The sequence below is a fragment of the Phascolarctos cinereus genome, unplaced genomic scaffold, assembly GCF_003287225.1.
Source record: "Phascolarctos cinereus isolate Bilbo 61053 unplaced genomic scaffold, phaCin_HiC Scaffold_726;HRSCAF=1367, whole genome shotgun sequence".
NCBI lineage: Eukaryota > Metazoa > Chordata > Mammalia > Diprotodontia > Phascolarctidae > Phascolarctos > Phascolarctos cinereus.
Window position 1 is genome coordinate 262,346,275 of NW_027556098.1, and position 19,698 is coordinate 262,365,972.

At 36.0% G+C, this 19,698-nt stretch overlaps 1 protein-coding gene across 2 annotated transcripts in view; it reads right to left on the reverse strand.

Moving 5' to 3' along the window:
* The window catches only part of ZMYM2 (zinc finger MYM-type containing 2), a 94,947-nt gene that overhangs the window by 33,252 nt on the left and 41,997 nt on the right, over nucleotides 1–19,698 (reverse strand). For both annotated transcript variants that reach the window (XM_020968773.2, XM_020968772.2), the window contains 2 exons: nucleotides 14,718–14,789; nucleotides 549–699 (listed from right to left, as the gene is read on the reverse strand). In XM_020968773.2, the coding sequence (XP_020824432.1) occupies nucleotides 549–699; nucleotides 14,718–14,789 (223 nt within the window). The remainder of the gene's footprint in view (nucleotides 1–548; nucleotides 700–14,717; nucleotides 14,790–19,698) is intronic.

Below are 19,698 nucleotides of genomic sequence, written 5' to 3' on the forward strand. Positions count from 1 at the left end.
CCATGAGGATAAAGAAGAGGGAATAAAATTTTACCAATATTTTAATAACCTGGAATTGGTAGAGCTATGAAAAATACAATTTACTTTTGAGGTTTTGTAACTTCATTGGTTTGGTTACTCTGAATTCTCTAACACTGAAAAAGACTGAGAGTCCTCTATAATTTGGCAGATAAATTAAGGGTTGCTGTGACTGAAGATTTCATCACCCTGCAGCTAAACATGGTGAAGAACCATATTATAATAATCTGGGGCATCAAAGACTAGGCCCGAAGTGAAAGTTCTCATGGGTTCTACTGAGCTGGTTAAGCTATGAATATTGGCCCTCCTGTCCAAGGAGACCTCAACAAGAACATTTAAAGAAAAGATCTTTTTAGTGGGGTATGGAATTAATATTTTCTTACTAAATTAATAATGTAGCTAGTTTTAAAAATAACAAAATCTAGAGAAAAGACATCCAAGGGAGGGGGAAATGTCATACACACACACACACACGTACATATATACACATATGTATTGGGGGAGGTAATTTTTAAAAACTTTAAACTTACTTGGTGATTTTGCATATTTTGTCTTGTATGTGTTCATGCAAGCAGTTGAACAGTATGGTTCCATATACCCATTAGGACCTATGCACTGAGTCATATCAAAAAATCGGCATTGAGTTCTACAACCAGTACAAGCTGTCAATTTGCCATATTTCTAAAACATAAAATAGAAAACAGTGTATACTTAAGACATTAAAAATCAATTGAACTAAAAATTATTTTTAAAAAATTAGTCTATGTATTATCGCATGATGATGGGAAACTTTTATAAAGGTAAGTAAGATGCTTAGATATTTAGATGGATGAACCAAAACAACTTATTGACAAAATAGTAATAAATTCAATCAAAATGATCTAGTTTAATTATATATGCTATATATACATAACACACACACACACACACACACACACACACACACACACACACACACACTCTTTTTAAAATAAAAACAAATATATCCAAAACACAAGCAACCACAGTCAGGAATTCAGTTCATCTAAAAAACATCGGTCCATAATTATGCAGACATTTGGGCATGAACTTTGTTTTTAAAAGAATTTCTTCAAAATTATGGGTACAAGCTTACTAAAACTTCAACAGTTTACGGTTATTTTAAACAAAGATCTTAACTTCAAAAAAAAATTACCTAGGTCTCTTTTAAAATATAGTTTTTTTCTCTACCAAAATTCACATCACATGTAATCTTAGATTACAGATAAAAGACTAGACAATAATTCAAAGACCTCAACTTTGTGCTTATTTAAGGAAGACAAGATACACATTTCTACATTAACTGACAGAGAAATTAATTGTGCCTAATAAAAATAAGGAATTGAAACCACAATAAGTTTGTAGGAGTTTGAATTCAACATATACAAACCATAAAATATACAAAACTGCAAATCAAGGCCAACTGCCATAAAACAAATTCAAGTCAATAAATCAATCCCTAAATTAAACTCCAAATAACTTTTGAAGGAATATCACTTTCAAGAATATTCAAAAGATTGCAACGCAACTTGTGAAGACTGAAGCAATAAGATCTGCAATGATTCCGAGCTGTACAAGGAATTAATTCAAATTTATGGGAATAAAAGCCCTTCAAATTAATGTATGTTCAAAAGACATTAAAAGATGGTTCTCAATGTAAGAAATCCAATTAATCAATAACATGTTGTGAAAAAATGCTGAAAATCGCTAATAAAAAATGCAAATTAAAGCAATTCTAATCTAAGGTTCTCACACCCTTCAGAGTTTCAATGAGGGGTGAATTACAGCAAAGTACACAGGTTAATCTAAGACCATTAATTAATTAAGACCAAAACCAGAAACTATTATTATGTACTTTTCATTACAAAGTTGTAGCTAGGTAGCAGTTAGTGGCACTTATGTGGCACAATGGACAGAGCACTGGGCCTAGAGTCAGGAAGACATGAGTTCCATTTATGCCTCAGATGCTTACTAGCTATATAACCTGAAAAAGTCAGTTAACCTTTCCTTGACTCAGTTTCCTCATCTGTAAAATAGGAATAAATAGCAACTACTTTCCAGGGTTGTTGTGAGGGAAAATAAGTTAGTTGTAAAAGCAAGGCTTAGCACAGTGCCTGGCACATAGTAAGCTCTATATAAACGCTGGCTATTATTTACTAGAACAAAGAATAATAGATTGTGGAACCGGAGAGAACCTTAAAGAATCCAACTACTGATATAGCTGTGATTTGTTCCAGCCATTCTACAAAGCAACTTACTTGGAACTATGCCTCTACAACTAACTAAACTATGCACACATACATTTCAATGAGATCCCAAACTGAGTAAGAGGAAAAGGAACCATACGTACACCAATATTATAGCATTTTTTTTTGGTAGTGTCAAAGAACCAGAAATTAAAGAAATCACCATTAATTGGGGAATGGCTGAACAAATGCTATATGAACGTAACAGAATATTACTGTACTACAGGAAAAAATGAAAGGGACATTTCAGAGAAATATGGGCAGACACTAGTACTGACTGTTACAAATTTTACCTAGACCATTATGACAAAAACTAATTATGCCTTTAAAATCATAGTTCTTTCTTTTATGTAGTTGCTTAATCATTTTTCAGTCACATCCAACTCTTTGTGACCCCATTTGGAGTTTTCTTGGTAAAGATACTAGAGTGGTTTGCCATTTCCTTCTCCAGCTCATTTTACAGAAGAGGAAACTGGGGCAAACAGGATTAGGTAAAGTGACTTGCCCAGGGTCACACAGCTAGTATACTTTTTTTTAAATGCTATATAGCATTTGCTTGCCTGCTAGCCATTCAGGGTTCTGTAAAAGCTTTATGTTGTAGCAAAAGATTAAACTACAAGAAAACTTGTTTAGATAAACCAATGATTCTGGAGGGAGGTGCTGTAGCACAGTAGAGCCCCAAGGTCACAGGGACCCTGGTCACAGTTCTAGAGAAGAAAAGAATGCTTGTGGTCACTCACAGACCAGAGCACAGGCCAGGAGAACAGTGACCACATCTCTCCTTTGGAAGAACTGAAAACTTACTGACCTCCAGTACTAGCTCTGAAAACAGGACCATGAAAAACCTGAAGCTTGGGACTGTGCTGCCTCACTTTAATATGAAGTTAGAAGTCAAAAAGTATCCTGGAAATACGAACGAAGGGGAAAACAACAACAAAACCTAATCTGACGTGGAAAGTAACCGTGGTGACAGGGAAGAACAAAACTCAGAAGAAAACAATGAAGTCAGAACAATTACATCGATAGCCTTAAAGAAATGTGAATTGGTCTCTGAGAGAACTCAAAAAGGATTTTAAAAATCAAGAGAGGCAGAAGAAAAACTGGGAAAAGAAATGAGAGTGATGCAAGAAAATCATGGGAAAAGTGTTAATAGCTTGGTAAAAGAGGCCCGCGCACACACACGCACACGCGCGCGCGCACACACACACACACACACACACAGAAAAAGGTATCATCTTAAAAAACAAAATTGGCCAAATGGTAAAAAAGGCACAAAAATCCACTCAAGATAATAATTTCTTAAAAATCAGAATCAGGCAAGTAGAAGCTAATGACTACATGAGACATCAAGAAACAATAAAACAAAATCAAAAGAATGAAAAAACAGAAAAAATGTGAAACATCTCACTGGAAAAACAAATGACCTGAGGCTGAGGAAAAATAATTTAAGAAATACTGGACTATCTTACAAGACTTTATAAAAAATAAAATAAAAAAGAGCCTAGAAATCATATTTCAAGAAATTTTCAAGAAAACTGCCCTGTTATCCTAGAACCAGAGGGTAAAACAGACATTGAAAGAATCCTCCAATCATCTCCTGAAAGAGCTCCCAAAATGAAAACTCCCAGGAATATTACAGCCAAATTCAAGAGCTCTCAGATGAAGAAGAAAAGGCTGCAAGCAGCCAGAAAGAAAAAAACAAAACAATTCAAATATGGTGGACCCACAGAGAGGATAGCACAAGATGTAGCAGCTTCTACATTAAAGTATCAGAGGGCATGGAATATGATATTCCAGAGTAAAGGAGATAGAATTACAGTCAAGAATCCCCTACCCAGCAAAACTGAGTATAATCCTTCAGGGGAAAAAATGCATTTAATGAAATTGAGGGCTTTCAAGCATTATTGATGAAAACAGCAGAGCTGAATAGAAAACCTAATTTTCAAATACATGACTCAAGAGAATTATAAAAAGGTAAACAGGAAAGAGAAAATATAAGGGAAGAGGAAACATAAGGAATACAATAAGGTTAAACTGTTTACATTCCTACACGGGAAAAAGATACTTGTAACTCCTAAGAACTTCATTATTATTAGCGCAATTTGAAGGATCATACCTAGGCCAGAGGCCATGAATATGAGTTGATTTTATAGGACAGATATTATGGGATATTTAAAAAAAGTAAAATCAAAGGGTGAGAAAGAGAGATGCATTGGGAGAAGGGGGAAAGAAGAAAAAGAACAGGGTAAATTATCTCACATAACAGAGGCATGAAAGAGTTTTTACTGTAAAGGGAAAGATGAGAGGTAGAGGTAGCAGACAATGCTTGAACCTTACTCCAACTGAACTGATTGATAGAGCAAGTAACATATGCATTCAATTGGGTACAGAAATCTATCTTACCTTACAAGGAAGCAGAAGAAGAGGATAAGAAAAGGTGGGGAGGTCGGACTGGGAAAGGTGGTGGTCAGAAGCAAATAACTTCTGCAGAGGGACAGGGTAAAAAGAGGGGGGTTGGGAGCGGATGAGAGAGAGAGAGAGAAGGATAAACAGAGATGGTGGAAAATATACAGTAATCATAACTGTGAATGTGAACATCTAGTGCCTTCCTTTTGTCTCTAAATTAAAACACAAATTTCTCTGTTTAGTTTTAAAACACCTACATAATCTAGCCCCAACCTTCATTTTCAGCCTCACTAGATGTTCCTCCCCCTTCCAAACTCTGTAATTCAACCAAACTGGCCTCCTTTCTCTATTCCTTTGAACCATCTCCCATACCTATAATGCACACCCTCTTATACATCATGGCCTCAATGTTATCTTTCTGGACATCACCAGCTTTCCCACACCGTGCATGTGATCCAGTCAAACCCAACTTCCCTAAGTTCATCCCATACAAAATTTTATACCCTCCCTCCATGCCTTTTCACTGGCTATTCTCCATAATTAGAATACACTCCATCCCCACCCCCCTCCCCAAAAATCTCTCTCAGCTTAGGCAGCTGAGATGGAACAGTTTCAGACACCATCTTCAGCACAAAACCTTCCCTGATTTCCCCATCTGTTGGTAACATACTTCCCAAAATATCTTGTATTCAAAACTACGCAGTTGTATTTATTCATTTTATATTTATGCTAGGTATTTATAAGTTATTTGTTGTCTCCCTCAATAAGAATGTGAAGTATCTGTGTCAAGGGAGTGTCAGTCTTTGCATCTGTAACCCCAGAGTCTAGTCCATACTAGGCAGACTGGCCCATACCAGGTATTTAACACTTGTTGACTGATTGACTGTTGCACTGGTAAAGATAGAGACAAATGGAGCTGCTTTCTGGGCAGAACCAAACTGATTGGTTGCTAAGGTAAAATGAAGTGAAAGGAGGTGATCATATTGTTTTAAAGTCCATAAGAGAAAAAAGTTCAATACAGTATGATATGTAATCTAGATCCAAGAATTTAAAATTAGGATACTCATCACACTCATCTTTATCTTTTCTTACAGAAAGATTCCTTTTCCCGCCACCTAAAGATATAAAACTCCCCTATTATATAAAAACAAATCAATACCTTCTTCCAAACTTTTGTCCTATATTAGATAGCACCTTCACTGATAAATTCCTAGAAGGTTTACATAGTGCATAATAATCCAGCCCATCATTTCTTGACTGCCTTGACTGCCCACATATTCCACTACTACAAGTGGAACTCAAGCGTAAGATTACACACCTCTCACTAAATCTCCTGTCCTCTATCTTCCTTAACTTCTTGACTAATCAAGCTTTTGCAGTTCTCAGACCAGAATGTTACCTTCACAGGTACATCCCTAGATTACACCGCAAACTCTCACTGACTGGCCAACAATAGATCTTAGGCCAAGCCTCACTTGGTCACTGTTTAGGTCCTGACTGGCTCAGAGTGAATGTAAATAGTTACTGTTTCTGTTTTGGCCAGGGTCTTCCCCTCCCAGACTGATTTTTTTTTTTTGGGTGGGGGACTAGGTAAGAGAAGCCATTTTTCTGCCTCATTTCTTACTTAGCCTAAATCCCCTAATGGGTATTACCTCAATCAAACAGACCTGGGAAAAGATCTTAGCTTAAAAAGGCCAAGGTCGGGACAGCTAGGTGGCACAGTGGATAGAGCACTAGTCCTGGATCCAGGAGGACCTGAGTTCAAATCCAGCCTCAGACACATAACTTACTACCCGTGTGACCCTAGGCAAGTCACTTAGCTCCACTGCCTAGCCAAAAAAAAAAAAAAAAGGCCAAGGTCTCCCACTACATCCAGAGCCAACTCCAGTCGTCCTGATCTATTATCTTATCACTAGATCCAAAGGGCTACAAAGGAGAAAGTGAAGCTGGTGACTTGGCCCAGCCCTCCCTCATTTAAATCTAATTCACTTGCACGGCATGGCATGACCTCCCTGATGTCATGGACCTCTTTGAGAATGAAGGACAAACAACAGCAGGTTACTTTCCAACCCAAGGACATCCTATATGTGCTCACACCCAAGTTTAATTCTCACGTCTACGAATAATACACATATTCTCTCATCCCCTACCTCTACTTACTAGATATCTCCAACAACATGTCCCACCAAAATCAAAAACTAAATATGTCAAAAATTACTCCTGCCGTATTTGCCTCTAAAATACATCCCTTTTCTCCAAACTTCCCTATTTGTACTGAGGGTAATACAATACTTCCAGTTCCCTAAACTTTAAAATTATGAATCATCTTTGACTCTTCCAACTTGCTACCCATACTCAAACAGCTGCCAATTCCTGTTGAATCTACATCCATACCTCTCCCACATTTTTTCCCTTTTTTTTCCATTAATTCTGGCCTAACCAAATAATTCTCCTACAGGCTGCAGAGGTGGCCTTTTACTGGCCTCACTGCCTCCAGTATTTCTTCTCTCAGAACAATAGCACACATACTTTAAATGCTATACGGAGTACTTCTACAAATACCATTCCAGTATGTTGCATGGGCGTTGGGAGAACATAAAGATCCATATAAGGATAAGTACTAAACTATCAAAGAAAGTTAAAATCCTGGGAGACTACATGAAATAATTGGTTGGTTTTTTTTTTAAGTAGGAGACCCTTTTGGGGCTGTATAGAGTCCAGCAGAATGGGTTGAGAAGGATAAAGCAGAGGCAACTAGATGGCACAGTGGATAAAGCACCAGCCCTGGAGTCAGGAGGATCTGAGTTCAAATCTGACCTCAGATACATAATACTCACTAGCTGTGTGACTCTGGGCAAGTCACTTAACCCCAATTGCTTCACCCCCCCAAAAAAAAGGTAAAGAAGGATGAAGCACAGAAACATAGGTAAAGAAGAAAGTGAAAAAGCTTATTATTAAGACAAGAGGAAAAGTATGCTCAAAATTAGAGAGATGAGAAAATAAGTATAGCCACCCACTATACAAGATGTACTTGTATGATACATCAAAGATGGTGATTCTAGACACTTTAGTGACAGAAAAACACAAACACACAAAAAAGCATCTCCTGTCCCCTTTACTCTCATTTGCTTAGACATGAAAGGATAATATGAAAAATTAATGTGGTTCAATATGCAATAGATATTAAGAGAAAGCACAGTTTCTTTAAAGATAAAGTTTGGGGAAAGAAAGGAAAATACGGTCACTTTATTAGAATGTTAGGGAAATCCACTAACAGCTGATAAATTAGACAATATATTAGATGTGGTAAACCTTGTTTTATCTTTTATATCAACAACCCTTCGCCCAAGGTTTTTAAAGAAAAGAAACTAGACTGGCTGAATGGATTGCGTAATTAAGGAGTCTCTTCCACTTGACAATCAATGTTATTCTCCTACGTTATCTAGGATGAATTAATTGAATTTCTATTAGGGAATAATATAGCAGACAGAGGGTAGGATCCATCTTTGTGGTTCAACTGAGGCTTAAATGCAAGCACCATATTCCACCTTTTGGGAAAAGATATCATATCCTTAGGGTCACTCCTCTGTATGTGTTACTGTGTACAACTCACCCCGTACATAACTTGACAAAAGTCCACTGTATGTTTCTAAGTGATTTACCAAATAAAATGAAAATTCAAACTGATTTAAGCTTTAATATATATAAACCACTTACCTGCCCCCTCCTTCCCATTCCCAAGACAAAAAATAGCCAAACAAGCAAATACTGTAAGAAGGTGTTAAGTATAGATCAGGATCACTGATTAATTGATATTTATACAGCACATTACAGATCCTCACAATAAATAATCCTATGAAATAAGTACTAAAATATCCTTATGTTTATTTGACTGATGAGGACACACTGTATGGATACAACAACTGAAGAACATGCTGATTTAAAACTCAGATAATAGCATTTAACTATTTCCATAATGTCTTCCCAATAGATAAGGAATCATCCATTTCATCTTCTGTGAAATTTTCTATCGCATATTTGATGATAAACCTGTTCCCCCCCCATCCTTCAAACTGAAAGGTAATTTCTTCCTCGTTCTTCCATTTTTTAGTGATGACACCCTTTAAATCTAATGTACACGTACCCATTTGGAGTTTATGTTCTTATATGCTCCAAGAAACAAGGCTATAACGAAGTCTCTACCAGACTGGTTGCCAAAAGTTTTGTCGAACGTTGAATTCTTAACAAAAATTGCTGAAGTCTTTGGGTATAACTAAACACTAGCCCTACTGTGTTCATTTGCTTCTCTATATTGGGTGCCTAATCTGTCCCACAGATTGACCTATTTCTTAGTCAGTACTGAATCGTATTGATGATTACTGCTTTTTGACATAATTTAAAAATTGGTTAATGGTAGGCCCCTTTTCTTCACTTTTTCTTAACTCCCTTGAAATGCTGGACCTTATGTTCTTCCAGACGAATTTTTTAATTATCTCTCCTAGCTCTTTAAAGTAGTACTTTGGTAGTTAAATTGGCATGGCACGAGTAAGTCACATTAGGTAGTATGGTCATTATTTTTATATTGACATCTCTTTATACAAGATTTAATATTTCTCCAAATTATTTAGATCCGTCTTTATTTGTGTAAATAACTTTTTGTGATCGTATCCACAAACATAGTTTCTATATGGGATTTGGCAAATATTTAATGCTTCCTATAGTGATTTTAAATGAAATTTCTTTTTCTACCGCTTCCTATTGAATTTTGACCGGAACTTACAAGAATGGCTAAATAAGTTATGGTATATGAATGGAATTTATATAATGCCTAGTAGGTGCCAAGCAACATTCTAAGTGCTTTACAAATCTCATTTTATTTGCTATTCAAAAGATGATCCTAGGAGTTAGATCCTACAAATTATCCCCTTTTTGCCATTAATGAAATTGGAGCACACGGTGATTTAAGCAACCTGCCCAGCGTAACAGTGTCTGAGGACAGATTTGATATTAAGTCCTCCTGATCTCAGGCCTAATTGCCACTTAGTTACCTCTAATGAATAAGATATAACGATATGATATAACACACCATATTTTAAGAAATCATGATAAGGGGACAATTTCAGAGAAAACGAGGAAGACATTCATGAATGAGCAAAATTAGGAGAACAGTTAATACAATAACAACAGTATTATAAAGACAAAACTTTTTTAAAAATGTAGGAATTCTGATCAATGCAATGAACAACTATGACTCCCAGAGGACTCATGATAAAGCTTGCTACACAACTCAAGGCAAGAGGTAATGGACACAAGAGCATAGCTTAAGATATATTTTCAGGGGAGGTAAGGGGAAAGATAGACAATGTGGGAATTTGTTTTGGTTCACATACATGTTTTAACATATCTGGGGTTTTCTTTCTCCCTTTCTTTCTCTAGGGTGGGGGGGAATGTGAAATGCTGAGGAGGGAAGGTAGACTTTCACTGATTGAAAACAAATTAAAAAAGTAAAAGTATGAAATTTAAACAAATTGTTCACAAACGGCATAAATTTTACAATTTAAGAAAAAAATTTTATTTAAAATAAAAAACACATAGAAAGTACATAGGATTACAAAGGAAACCAGCTACATTGAAGTCCATAGACCCCCATTAAAAAGCTGTGCTGTAGAAAATTTTGAATGACTGTTCAGAATTTTTTTATTCTATTAAAAATACCAAATTTTGGCAGCTTATCAAAATGAAAAGTGGGAAAGATATGTGACCAAATTAATAAAGATCACCTTTACAGTCATTATACACACATATGACTATTCTCTCCAATCCATTTAATTATTACAATAAATACATTTTATAATGTTCCATGCTAAGGAGGTGTGTACAACAGAACGAATATGTGGGCATTCACAATAACAACAGAAATCAACCAGAGTGTCAGATTTCCATGGCATTATGTTTAAAAAAATAATAATTATTATTCACTCTGGCTTCTCCCCCTGCACATGTAACAAGAATCTTGTATATAAAAACTGAAACTGAATTATGTGATTTCAATGTTTTAACTAGACAACACTGATATTGGCAACCTGAGTGGAGGATTTCCCATACTCCAGATAAATCATGTGCAGTAAACAGTGTGAAGTTAAAATCTCATCTTGAGAAATCACAAACTATGGCAATAAACAGTGTGAAGTTAAAATCTCATCTTGAGAAATCACAAACTATGGCAATATAGAAGAATACTGTCAAAAACAGAATGCATGTAGAACACAAAAAGGAAAAGCCCTTTGTAGTACTTTGGTAACTGAAAAGTAAATACCAGAAGGAATCATCAGGACATCTACCAAAACAAGACTGATTTTTAAGAGATAGGTAACTGAAATTGGGGGCGGGGTGGGGGAGGAGTATGGGAGGGGAGATACAAGTAACGAGTAATTACTATTGAGCTAACCTAAGATCTTTCTCCACTACATTGTATATGTCTGGAGGGCAGGGATGTCTTTCTTTTTCATATTTATATCACTAGCACCTCATGGCACAATAGTACATGCTTAATAAATGTTTAGAGAATAACTGACTCATTCACCTTGTTTAAAAATGCAAACACCTACCAATTTAGAAACTTACCATGAAGAGTGAATATTAAATATGGAAAGATTTTGTCAGTGAACTGAATAAACAAATCCAAAGTAGACATTGATTTTAAGAACAATATCATGTTATAGGACCACAGATTTAGAGGAAAAGAATTTCAGAGGCCTTCTAGTCTCTCACTTTATAAGCGAAAAAACCGAAGCCCAGGGAGGTGAAATGGTTGAGAACATTATAGCTCTGTTGTAATAGAATTCAATGAAATGTAATTGACAAGTTAAGGAGAAACAAATATGCAAAGTTTAGAGAACTTGGAAATAACTGAAATATGGTAGAAAACACTTTCATGTAACAACAAAAATTTATCTTCAGTCTCTATTTTATTAAGTTGCATTATTAGACTCTCTGTAAGACAGAAAATTTAAAAACAACAGGCTCCTTACCCCAAAGGAATTTACAATCCAGAGAATATACTACTGTGGGGCTACATACTTATGTGCTGTAATTTTGCGGTAAATTTCCTAAAATTATCCATTAGGCCTTTCTAGTCTCATTTAAGTAACTTACTAAAACTAACCACATTATTTACAAACAAATATGTTAACTCAAAGGTTAATACAATATATTTACAATGCATTTCCCTGGAAGTTATTACAACACCAATGCCTAGGTTAACTTCTGCATGCCCTCAATTTCAGAAATGTTAAAAACTCAAAGCTTAAGTTCAGTAAATCTAATTCATTCAAAAATTTTTTTGCTAAATGAAAATAAGGTGAGGGATGTAAAGCTATTATTACTAGCATATATTGGAAAAATCCATTGGAAAAATTCAATGGATACTTTTTGCAGCTTTGATTATTAAAAATGGACAAAGGGCAGAGTGATAACTAAATCAAAATAATTATACCTAAGATCAATCATAATACCCAGGTAGCTGGCAATAATTTTGGCAAACAGTTTCATGCTACATGGTAAAGGAAAAAGTTTAAATTCACAACACAGGAAACTAATGAATTAGGGATTTTTTTTCAAGAAAATGAATCAACTTACAAAAAGCAAATTTAGTAATTATTATAATAGGCTAAACGTTGAAAATCCTTAGTAAAGGATCTTTAGGTAAAATTAAAGATAAGACTGATTTACAATTAGCACTGTTCATTAAGGAACCTTTTAAAAGTATTTAAGTATTTGAAAGTATTTAAAATATTCCCAGTGAAATCTCAATTACACTAATAATTTCCTTAGCAAACCATCCCAACAATTAATAAATATTAAGAGCTTACTTTGTATAAGACACTGTGCTAGGAAAATGAAACAATCCCTACTCACAATGAGCTTATATTCAACTGGAGAAAAACTAATAATACATCCAACATCTCACCCTACCACCTCCACCATGGAACTAGGAAGGCAAATGAAAGGACCACTCAATCAACAAACAAAAATATCAAATGGTACCTACAATACACAGTAGGTAAAGGGTAATGAGTTAGGCACTCTCTCTTCAGTCATCTATTTGGACAAGGAATTTCATTCTGGGAATAATAGGCTCACTTATATAAGCATAGATATGAAAAATCTTTTAACACTTCTCTACCTTCACCTACTTTCAAACTTTCCTAAATTTTAGAAAGCAGTCTATAGACTACTACCAACTGCCTGTACCTCTTACTGCCATTCTATCAAGCTTGCCTTTAGCATTCTATTAAAAGTGCTCTAAGGTCACTGAAAGACTATCATCAAATCCAATGGGCCTTTTAGTCCTCATATTGACTCCTCTGCAATTTGACATTACTGAATACTCCCTCCCAAAGAAAGGTCTTTGCCTCCTTTACCTTCAAATAGATCATACACTCCTGGTTCTCCAAATTTCTAATTTTCCCTTATTTCGATTCTCATACTCGGCCAACACCTATTGTAGGTGCTCTTAAGGTGTCTGATTTTACCTCCTTCCCCCGTGTTCTAAAATAGGCAATTCTCATGTCGACCTCTTCACGCTATAGTTTCTAACAATTTGCAAACCTTTATCCTCAGTCTCATTTTTAAAGCTCATCTCATTCTTGAGCATCAGACTGGCATTACCAACCACTTAATAACTTTCTCCACCTGAATCATGCACTGTCATCACAATATGCCAACATGAAGTTTGGTATCTTTTCTCCCAACCAAGGCTCACTCTGACACAATCTTTCAATACATCTCCCATTACGGTATTTTGTTGTTGTTCAGTCATGTTTTACTTCATGACCCCTTTTGGGGTTTTCTTGGCAAAGATGCTAGAATTGTTTGCCATTTCCTTCTCCAACTCATTGAAGAGATAAGAAAACTGAGGCTAACAGGGTTAAGTGACTTGCCCAGGGTCACACAGCTAGTAGGTGTCTGAGGCCAGATTTGAACTCAGGATGATAACTCTTCCTGACTACAGGTCCAGAACTCTGTCCACTGCACCACCTAGTTACCCCCAATAAAGGTAAGCCTGTGGCTGTTTTTCCTCTCATTTTTTATTCCATTTACAAAATCTACCTATGAAATAGTTCTAAAATCCAACCCCTTCCTCTATCATCAAAATGCCACCACTCAGATACAGGACTTCATTATCAACACCTGTCATAACTTAACAACTAGTCTAACATACTCTACTCTCTATACCCACTCATTATAATGTAACAAAATAATATTTTTACATAGAGATCATACTCTGCTAAGCATCTTCATTGATTCCATAACGCATACCCATTGAAATGCCTTTGCTTTTTAGTCAAGGCCCTTCTAAAATCTGTCATTTCCCCACTCTATTTCCAAGGTAAGCAGTGTACAGAACTCCCTATAAATCTTCTTCTATCAGTATGCCTTAAAATGTACTCTTTTCTACTCCCTTTCCAGCTAAATTCCTGAATATAAATGCAGCTTCTGCTGTGCGCCTTTATTAGTAACTCTGTGTTACAACTTATCATTTAACATGTATATGTAAGCACCAAGAAGGCAGAAATATTTAAATTTCCTATCTACCCTTTAGGTCTGAAACAATGCTCTGTACAGAGTAAGCCCTTAGTTTATGTTTAGTTAATATGGAATATGAAGGAATTTCAACCAAAAAAATCGAAGAATGTATAATCGTAATGACTAAGTTTGAGGTTAAAGAAGAGTTGACAAACTAAATGTATTTCTCTTCTTTCATTGAGGAGGTAAGGCATAACAAAGGTAGGTCACTGAAAATGCTAAAAGACAAGGTTGATGTGTTAGAAATTTTTGTTAAGCTGCTTTTTTTTTCACCCTTTTAAAATCTTTGTTACAATGGACGGCTTGCTGGACAAAGAAATTAATAAAAATTTAACAAATGATATAAAACCAAGAAGAAATAATAAAAATAAGATTAAAAACATCTTAAACTTCAAGAATTCTAACAACATCATACAGTAAAAGCAATGGCAAAATTCTTACCTCTGACTGTATCAGGAAGGAGTCCTGCATGTGATCTCTAACCTCCTTCAAGAAGCTGGGATGGCTACCTACCTGGAAAAAGATTAAGAAATCAGATTTAGCCAAAATTTAATATTGGACCATTCAAGTTTAGGTAATCCTTTCCAACTAATGAAGAAATAAAGCTGGAACAAAAGAAATAAAGCTAGAAGTAAACAGGCTGAAACACAGGTAACTCTCAACATTATGCTTTGTGAATTTCTCTTAACACATCTCACACACTCTCAGACAAACCCAACTTTAATTATTAGCCTAAAGAAAACATAATTACAACAATGATCATCAACACCACAGAATATTAAAAGAAAAACATATGACAAATCAGGAGAACTGGGTTCTATTTCTTCCACTAAATAGTTGTGAATATTGCAAGTAAACAGAGTGTAATTGAGTAGTTTCATCTTTAAGATTAATAAAAGACTTCCAATGTCTCTTCTAACTCTGATTCTATCATGTTTTTCTAAGGAAATCAGGTTGAGTCATTTTCAGTCATGCCCAACTCTTCGTGACCACTGGAATGGTTTGCTATTTCCTTCTCCAGCTCATTTTATATATGAGGATACTGAGGCAAACAGGATTAAGTGACTTGCCCAGGGTTGCACAGCCAGGAAGTGTCTGAGGCCAGATGTGAACACAGGAAGAGTATTCTTCTGACTCTTCCAGGTCTGGAACTCTAACCACTGCACCACCTACCTGCCCAAGGAAATCATAAGGTTTCTATAAAATCAAAGAAGTCATTTTTGGGTCAACTGAATGATCTAGGACATCGCTTCACTTTGCTAGAATGGAAAATGAAGAATTACTGCAATGTAAGGCTAACAGCGCATATTGCTATACTAAAGTAGGAAAATATAGTAGAAGGATTTGGCACAAGACGTTTCTGATGCCAGCTTTAACTTATGACAAATGAATTAGCAATTAATCATATTAGAATAATCCATAAATCAAAGAAGAGAAGAAGAAAAGGTAACTTGTACAGATCAACTGCCAATTCGAAGTGGGGTGGGGGTGAAGTAAGAGGACAAAGAGCAGAAGGAAGAAAAATAAGATGTTTTCAAATTCAGAGAATATGAAGTAATTTCAAGTATTATCCTAAAGCAAAATCTAAGATAATAGCATAGACAAATTAAATTAATACAGGCTTTTCAGAAAGGGACAGTATCTGTTTCCAATTTTACCAATAATTATCACTTTGGGCAAAGTAACATCTCACTTTGCTAAGCATCAATGGTGGGGTTTGAACCCAGTTTTCTACTGAGTCAAAATCTAGTGTACTTCTCTTACAAAGCCTTGGGATATAACCACTTTCATATCCTAATATCACCAATATCCTACTTCTGTTCAAGAGTCTGCTTTAAGCTGTTCAGATTTCTCTGATCAGCTTTACATCACAAATCACTGATGCCAGACTTGAAAGACAGAGCTCAGAAGTCTTAATATTCCAGATAGGGAACAGAGGAATAGCATTCCAAACTAAATGACATCCTTAAACACAGAAAACTACTTACCAAGGACAAAACAATAAACAATTTTCTGCTGAAGCTACAAAAGACATTGGACTAACAACTTTACTTCATTCAACTATCTAACTAGAATTTGTTTTAAACTGCAGAAAAGCATTTACTAGAGTATTTACTGACACTTTGGAGTTTGTTATAGAATACCTTCCAAGCATAAACTATGAACATGACATTTTACATCACCAAGTCACATTATGGTAATGTTCAAGAGGAAAACTAAACTAAGATATAAATTAAAAACAAAATTTTGCATTTTAATTCTAATTAACATTCAATCTACATCTTTCATTTTCTTCAGTTGCATATAGTAAGATTGTGGACTTTTAGCATTACAAACAGGAAGCACTACGGTTGTAAAGCAGAACACTAAATTTCTTTTAACATTTTTAAGTAAAAATAAGTTTTACCTATTTACATAATCCATAACAACAATCACTGGGAGCAGTGAAGGGGCGCAGTGGATAGAGCACCGGCCCTGCACTCAGGAGGACCTGAGTTCAAATCCGGCCATTACTAGCTGTGTGACCTTGGGCAAGTCACTTAATCCCACTGGCCTAGCCAAAACACAAACAAACATAATAACAATCACTAAAAAAGTTCTTGCACCAAAGTCCTCAGGATTGTCATAAATAGTTCAACATCAGAAACTGATAAAATTTTATCAGTAGAAACGACAAATTTAAGAGGTATGGTCATCTACTTTGCACTACCTCATAAGGACCATGGGACTTTTTCATTTGACTTGCAGCTAAAACCTTCCAAATGTATTCTCTTCCATTAGAATGTGAGGACCTTGAAAGCAGCAAGAACCTTTTTTTCTATTTGTGTACTCAGTGTTTTGCACATACTGTGTTTAATACAGGTTTTAGTCATTCATTCAAGAAAAACATGGTGGGGGTGTAGCAATCTAGTCTCATCATTTAACCTAATATTAATTTAATACATGATTTCTAAAACCTAGAATCACTGAGAGCCTTAGAATTCCTTCCAATTATGACTATCAAACTAAATCTGTTGCAACAGTATATATCAAAGAGGAGGGAGTAGAAAGAATAAGCGTTTATACAGCACCTACTATATGTCAGAAACTATACTAAGCACTTAACAAATATTTATTTCATTTGATTCTCACAGCAACACTGCAAGGTAGGTGCCGTTATTACTATCATTTTACAACTGAGGAAACTGAGGCAAAATTGACTTGTCCAGGTTCACACAGCTAGTTGTCCCAGGGCAGATTTGAAATCAAGTCTTCCTGACTCCAGGCCCAGTGATATATACACTAAACCACCTAGCTGTCTCAGATGACTGCCTATGAGATCTTGTTTGAGCTTAACAAAAAGAAGTGGTTGGACAAAAAGACTTTGTTGATATTTAAAAAAAAAACCTGGAATTATCAGAAATTTCTATTATTCCCTGTAAATTCATAGCAATTAAATATAAACAAAAGGACAATTAATACAGTAATAACAAAAATATAAAAACAAAGAACTTTGAAATACTGAAGGAAGTTGATCAACTCAGTGACTAAACAAGATTCTGGAGGACTGACCAAAGCATCTTAAGTTCAATACATAATAAAGAGGTAGGTAGAGCAGTAGCTAAGATACAATTTATAATCACAAAGTAAGATTTGAATCCCAGGTCTACAGATACAATCTGTTACATAAGATAGCCTTGTGTTTATTAAGCATCTATTAGGTGCCAAGTTCTGTGCACAAAAAGACAAAAATTAAATGCTCTGACAGTAACCTCAAAGATTTTATCTTGTAATGGGGAAAAAGCAAGTACAGACAAGGTAATTTTAAGAAGAGGAAATAGCTGTTGGGATCATGACAGCTCTTGCTTGTGTGGGTAGTACTACAGCTACTGTACTACAGTTTTGAAGGAAACAAAATTTTAAGAGGTAGAAGTTAAGACTAAGTACATTCCAGGTATTTAATGACAGCTTGCGCTAAGGCACAAGGGTGGGGGAGGGAGGGAAGGTGGGAAGGGCAGGAAGGAAATAAGAGAGGAAAAAGGCATTTTGGGGTGGACTTCAGAGTGTGTGAATGGAAGCAATATATAATGAAGGAAAAAAAAAGTTGGTGCCAGATCATGAAGGGGTATAAATGCCAAATGAAAGAGTTTTATTTTATCCTAGAGGCAAAGGAGACACTGGAGCTTGTTAAGCAAGGGAAGAATGTTAGTTTGGAATGTCCCACTTGCAACTGTGGAGGATGAAATGAAAGAGGGAAAGAACTGAATCAAGTAGGCCCAACAGGAAGGCACTAGAATAGTGCAGATGAGGTAATAAGGGACTCGACAGGGGTGATAGCTGTCTAACTATCTAGACAAAAGAGAAGAGATGTAATAGAATCAAGGAGGTAGGATCCTCAAGATTTAGCAATTGGTAGGATATGAGGGAGTAACAGAGGGAAAAGTTGAAGATGAATCTGAGGAAGCTGAACTACTTAAGTACAAGGATGTTAGTACTGCTGCTGTCTGAGAGGTTTGGACCCCTCAAGGACTGGAGGGTATAGGATGGGGTCATCTAGAATGATTTCACAGACTCAAGCATTCTTTAAGTCAAGGTAGCAAAGATTTATTGTTATGCTGTACAGCAGGCAAGGATTCTCAAGGATTTTTTGCACCTACCATGGTCGGCAGAGCTCTTTAGGGAACTTGCAACCTAACAAGAATGATGCTAAAGCTTATATAGGAAAAGTAGTGGATTATGTGGCAAGTATGCTAATTAGGTGATAACATACAACTACATCATTCATTACTGGAAACCGAGGATAGAGAGAAGGGTTTCCCTAAGGGGTATGTTTTTGGTCTGTTATGTCTATAACAAGATAGTTTCAGGAGTTGACAACTATAGCTTGATCTCTGGATTGTATATGGTAACTGTGGGCATCAGTACTTGATAGTTCTGCTGATACAAGATGATCCTGTTCATCCAAGGGAATTTCTACAGAAGTCAGCTTGTTCTAGTAACAAGGAGAGATAGTTTGCCTCAGTAGGCCCACTCATGAATTATTGCCAGAGATCGGGTCCTTGGGTGGGCTGAAGGGAAACTTCGAGGGACAGTGTTTCTGAGGCCAGGGAGAAATTGGGGTCCAAGCACAAGCGCCAAGTACCCCATCAGTACCCTCAACAGAAATAAGTTACAAAAAAGGGGTGAATTGGTTGGGAAGTGTGGCGGGACAGAATTATTTGTAAATGTTGAGTCTGACATGATGCTTGTGAGGCTCCGTCTCACACTCAGCAAACTGGCAAAGAAGAAAGATGGGAAGAGTCAAGAACAGACAGAAAAACAAATGCACTGTGGGAGGAGCTATGAATTATCTCAACCACTTAGGTCAGAAAGGGTAAGGCTTAGTGTTAAATCTCTTATTTATTTCAACTGTGCTATATTTGTCTCAATTATCTACAGTGAA